Here is a 5,566-nt window from a genome sequence, read left to right on the forward strand (position 1 = left end):
CAGTTAACGGCGCATCGTGCCTCTTCCCTGGCCCACTGCACAACAAACACCAACCTAAACATTTTAATTTTACACGACGAAATTAAAGGGCATTATTTAAGAGCTGAATGAATATGACTGATTTTAAGTGTAAGCTTTTTGATATTAGGCCTGAAGATAATTGCACAACTTTAAGAAAAGGGTAGCATAAAGCTAATGGCATTAGGTTGCATTTATATCATTTATTTGCAGCCTAATCATCATGTTTGTTCTGCGATCCTCAAACTGCCTCCCTTACTTCATCTTTGCTAAGCTGTGATCAGCAGAGTTTGCAGGTGAAGTTCTCTGTTTTTTGGCTTCTAAAAAATCACTTTTTAACATTAATTTCTTAACAATACACTTATTTTTGGGAGATTAAGGAATATGCATATCATTCTCCTATACCAAAGCTTAAAAAAAGACACAGAAATCGCACCTCAAAGTATGTAGATTCATACTTGTCAACTTCATGTGACTAAATGTCAACAAGCGCAGCAGACTGTTTTGGAGTTTACCTTTCAAACTCTCCTAAACGACAGTCACCCTGTTCAGCCTGATCCAGCACATGCCCTGATGACTTGTGTTGATACATTTAAAAAACAAAACAAAGACGACACTAGCAAGCTAAGTATTGCTTATCATAACATCTTTTTACGCATTGCAGACATGGTTTTGTTTCTTTACAATGGAAAACAAAATTTACCAACAAATAGAAAACTGCCTTATACCACAACATCAGCTCTGGGAACTTTCCTGCTGGCTGGCCGACCAGGTAGAATCAATGACAACCTTTTAACTCCATGGTGCTCTTCAGAAGCTCATTCAAAGGCCATCTTGGCAAGCTGTGCGAGGTCAGCCTTGGCCAGGTCACGAGTTCCCTCAGTTGCTTTTGTGCAACACAATTTAAACGCACGTCCACTTCTTGCGTCAAATAGCGCACTAAAATAATTTCAGTGCAATTATATCCAGTCCTCCCAGATTACCTCTGAGATAACAAAGTCTGATATGTTTATGATGCCAAAGCAATAAACACTCGTTTCGTACAGAAACATGTTGTCACGTCTGCAGTGTTCAGCTCTGGGAACAAAATTAGTCTTGCCTTTTTGTAATTAGAGTTAATGGGTTAGTTTTAAGCCATTTAATTTTAGTCATTCGATTCAATTAAAGTAAAAAAAAAAAAAAATGATATGGCCAGTTAAGTAGCAGAGGGCACTGTTTATCAGTCTCAGCTGCTTTGGCATTAATGAAATTAACAGGTGCACTAGAGGGACAACAGTGAGACAACTCTTAAAAGGGGAATGGTTTTACAGGTGAAGGCCACTGATTTTTTTTTTATTTTTTTTATTTTTTTTTTATTTTTTTTTTTAAAACCCTCATCTTTTCTGATTGTTTTTGCATTTGGCTAGCATGAGGCCTGGATATCTGGATCCTAAAGAGGTTGCACAGGTGGGCCAACTCCAGGATGGCACATTGATGCGTGCTATTGCCAGAAGGTTTGCTCAAGGAGAGCTGAACAGGGCTGTAGAAAGTCAAATCCATCAGAAGGACCAGTATCTGCTCATTTGTGCAGGGAAGAACAGGACAAGAACTGCCAGAGCTCCAAAGTGACCTCCAGCAGGATACTGGTGTGAATGCCTCTGATTAGCTAGAGAGCGTCACCCTAGCTGTCATTAGGCATCAGTTGTGTTTCATTTCAGGCTGTTCATGAGCCAAGTGATCTGGGAGATCCCCCAAGACACCATCCATTGTCCCATTAGGAGCATGGTCCAACATCGCTGGGCAAGCATGTGGGGGCCAAACTGAGTACCAGTGTGAATTACAGTAATGAAATGTCAGCAAAATGGACTAGTCCGCTGCTTCATTTGATCTTCAGGATGCCTTTGAATTCAGCTCTCTGTAGGTTGATACTTTTCAAATTGATCATTTCCAAATTATGTGGCATCCTTTCATTCCTCACACACTACCCAGTCCGTATCAGTATAGATGTCCAGTATTATTTTTAACCCCACATTGAAATCTAATAAATTTGCTTTCATTTTTTTGAGCAGTGTATTTTAAGTAGTGGCTGTAGTTTTAAAGTTTACAGTATCACGAGTTTCTAAACCAGATCGTTCACTCTCACTATAAATGATGGGTTAGAGGTTTTTAACATCTGTGCTCCATAAGTAGATAAAAGTATCTGTGGCTTCTTATGGCTTCCGAGTGACCTGGCCTCTGTCAGGCGCTCTGGATTATGCAGTTGATCTACTGCGTGTGGGCGAGCGCCGGCTTATGTAGAACTGATCCAGCCCAACTCACAACTCCACTTCCGAGTTCCTGCAGCTGACCTCTTCCCCCTCCTGTTAGAGAATGCTCGCCACATCCTTCCGCCGCCCCCCCCCCTCACTCCCTCGCAGCTTGATACTACCTCCTGGCCTTCTCCCCCCCCCCCCTCCCTTGTCCCTCTCCAACCAGTCGGCTTGTTTGCCAGTCTCCGGTGGAAGCCCTGCCAGAGGAGGTTGAGTCACACTGAGTCATCAGCTACACTGTCTTCATCCTGACAAATACCACAAAAACATGAACCTAATCATTGAGTGTGACATAAAAACAAGCACTCAAGGGAAGGGTTAATGAAGGTTACAGGAGGTACACAGGATGGAAGTAATGTTGTGCAACTTACTGTAATGTACACTGTAGTTGTGGCTGAATGAATTTCAGAATGGATTATGAACTAATACTTCACTGCATTTATACAAGAATATGGGAATGAGAACTCCACGTTTGTGCGGTATAACTGCTTATTTCACCGTTTTGATTTTTAGGTCCTCCATTGTATTGCATTAGCCACGTGAGTAAAGTGATTGCTAGTGTCGTATACATGGTTCAGTAGGCTCGAAACTGAACCATGTAATGAGTCACTAAATTTCAGAGCACAGGTGACGGTTGTAAAATGTACGCAGCAATCCCAGTACAGGTGCAAAGAGCAAAATATTGTTTTTCCACCTACTGCTGTGGCTCACTCACAGGTCCTGACGTGACTGATTTGGTTAAGCCGGTATTTTCACAATCAACTGCTCTCCGTGTTGTCCAATAGCTTTGTTTCTGCTGCACTCATACATGAATGTTTTAATTCTTTTTTTTTTTCTTTTTTTTTTTATGGTTTTACTAAACCAGTGCTATTAAGATCATATTCACATACCTTTTTTCCACCAGCACAGTGAAGGTGCAGTCAGTTGTGCCTTGGTGCCAGATTGAAGGTTTTATCAATTTATTTTTAAAGGATAATATTATAGGGAAGACAAGCATGTGCTCCATTTACCAGACATTTGTGAATTTCTCACACACACGACTCTGGTTTTGGTGGTTCTTAGCTCAGCAATTTTGTGTTGCCCTACTGATGCCGGCTTTTTAGCATCACTTCCAGTCATTTGTGGAAATGCACTAAACTGGTTCCACATTGGGGGACTGAGTACTGTTCACAATAATCTTGTAAATTATAGCCACACACCACCTTAGTAATGCAGAAAGTATTTTCACACTAAAGATCATCGGTTTTTGTTTTCAAATTGGTAAAAATTACACCTGTAATGCATAGCTGCAAAAGTAATTATGCGTTGTTGCATGTAGAATATGAAAGTGTATCTTTCTTGAAAAAGCGGACATCTACATTAACCGCACTGGCCTTTTACGGGAGGAGTGGGTGGTGTCATTTTTCAGCTGAGTGGATTTTATTCACCATTATGTTGAACTGGTTTTTTCACCAAAGGCATAAAAAGTAAAATTATTGGCGTTTTTGTGTAATTGTGACTTGAGTAAAGAGGAGGCCACATTTATGTGTGTTACATCTTAGCGACTGAGTTCACACCGTCGATCTTTTAAAGTGTATACATAATCTATTCATAATAACAGCTGATTTTACAAGATGGTGCCCGTCTTTACATCATGCTCTGCTTTCAAGAATTGTTCACAGAGGAGTGTTTACTTCACTCAAAGTAGACAAAATAAAAATACACACCAAGATGGTTATTTTCGAAATGCGTGGCTGTGACATTTTAAAGGAAGTGAAATTTGCACCATTGCAAGTGATTCCTCTTAAATGGCTGCTGTACATTTTTTCTCTTTTCTTCTTCTCGTCCTAGGTCTGTGTTGACAATGTACTGAAGACGATGAAGGAGAATGCAAACAAAGCTAGCAGTATCCTGTTAACAGCAATACCCCAGATTAGTCAGATGGACTGGGCTCAGACAATAAATACATTGAAAGTAAGCCGTCAGCTTTATGATGATTCATTTCCATTCTGCAAGTTGTGAAAGAGGGTCTGTTTGCTTTCTATCTGGTTATCGTGAACTTTGATCTCACTTATTTCTCGCAGCATTTCTAAAGAATAACAATACCTGATGGTGCATGGCTTTTTTTGGGGGGGGGGAGCCTATTAACAAGATGATTTTCGAAAAGGGGGGGCTCACTCAGACAATAGGACACATTGTGCTATGTTGGATCTCTTGCAGTACTTGCACCATGATAAACATGTATTAATTAAAATTTTGAAAAACACTCTGTATCCCAGTGTTTTTGCACAGACTGTGCCTGAAATTCCTTAGTTTTCTCTTCAAAACTTTCTTTAATGACAGTGCTAACTTTTGATGAAAAATGAGTACTTTCTTAAAGACAATGTTGATAACGACTTTTCCTAAATATAGAAAAGGCTCCTTGACTCTGTGTCAGTGACACACTTTGGTAATAACATATTTTCTTTCTTCCAGTCGATGGCTCAGTCTTCAGTAATGATACCGAAGCACTAAACGCGGAGGAAACTACTAGAAAGGATAAAGAGACCAGACAACCACCCACACGGAGTCAAACACCAACTGCAAACTCAACCCTGCCCGTCCAATCGTCATCAGTGAATCACAACAAAGTGCCTCACATTAAATAATCCACTTTTTTTTTTTTTTGGGTCTTTATTTAGTTGGATGTTCAGTGTTTTGTGTTGACTCTTGACTCTGATTCAGAGATCACTCATTTATGTCTGGAGCATGTTTTCCTCTCACACAGTGTTAGGTGGGAGGGCCCTTCCACTCTAGCTGTAGTTGAGGAAATGGATGTTTGTTACAGTTACCACATTTGGGTCTAAACATTGTAAGGTTTTAAGTATTCAGTATTTTGTGGACACATTTGTGTATGTGTTTGCTGGTTGTAAGCCACTGGTGTCTTAGTTTCTGGTTATATGAAGATGATTTTTAAAGCTTTGCAAGTTTAGCACACAAATACTATATTACTGCCTTAGTTGCATTTAAGCTTCTACTCTTCAAGCTTGAATCTATTGTCAGCATGAGAATGACTGAACGCCTACATGTTACTTCAATCTGGCCACTCTTGTGGTCTTTACGGAATAATTTCATTTTTATTTGCTCTCTATGACTGTGTTTAATGACTAGAGAAACGTCTCATTTTGAATGGCATGCTGCTCTGTACCTGCAAATACCGTAACCAAGTCAGTGAAAAGCTGTCAAATCGGCAGTAAACATGTACCAACAGTGGTAGTGGCGGGGAAACGCCCAAATTATTT

At 40.1% G+C, this 5,566-nt stretch overlaps 1 protein-coding gene across 1 annotated transcript in view; it reads left to right on the plus strand.

Moving 5' to 3' along the window:
• mtap (methylthioadenosine phosphorylase) overlaps nt 1-4,942 on the plus strand; it is a 24,834-nt gene extending 19,892 nt beyond the window's left edge. Inside the window, exons 7-8 of the mRNA XM_005726837.1 lie at nt 4,137-4,259; nt 4,761-4,942. Coding sequence (XP_005726894.1) covers nt 4,137-4,259; nt 4,761-4,799 — 162 coding nt within the window. The 3' untranslated portion in view covers nt 4,800-4,942. The remainder of the gene's footprint in view (nt 1-4,136; nt 4,260-4,760) is intronic.
• The last annotated feature ends 624 nt before the right edge of the window (nt 4,943-5,566 follow it).

This window comes from Pundamilia nyererei, unplaced genomic scaffold, assembly GCF_000239375.1.
Source record: "Pundamilia nyererei isolate P.nyererei 1_Seehausen unplaced genomic scaffold, PunNye1.0 scaffold00022, whole genome shotgun sequence".
Classification (NCBI taxonomy): Eukaryota; Metazoa; Chordata; class Actinopteri; order Cichliformes; family Cichlidae; genus Pundamilia; species Pundamilia nyererei.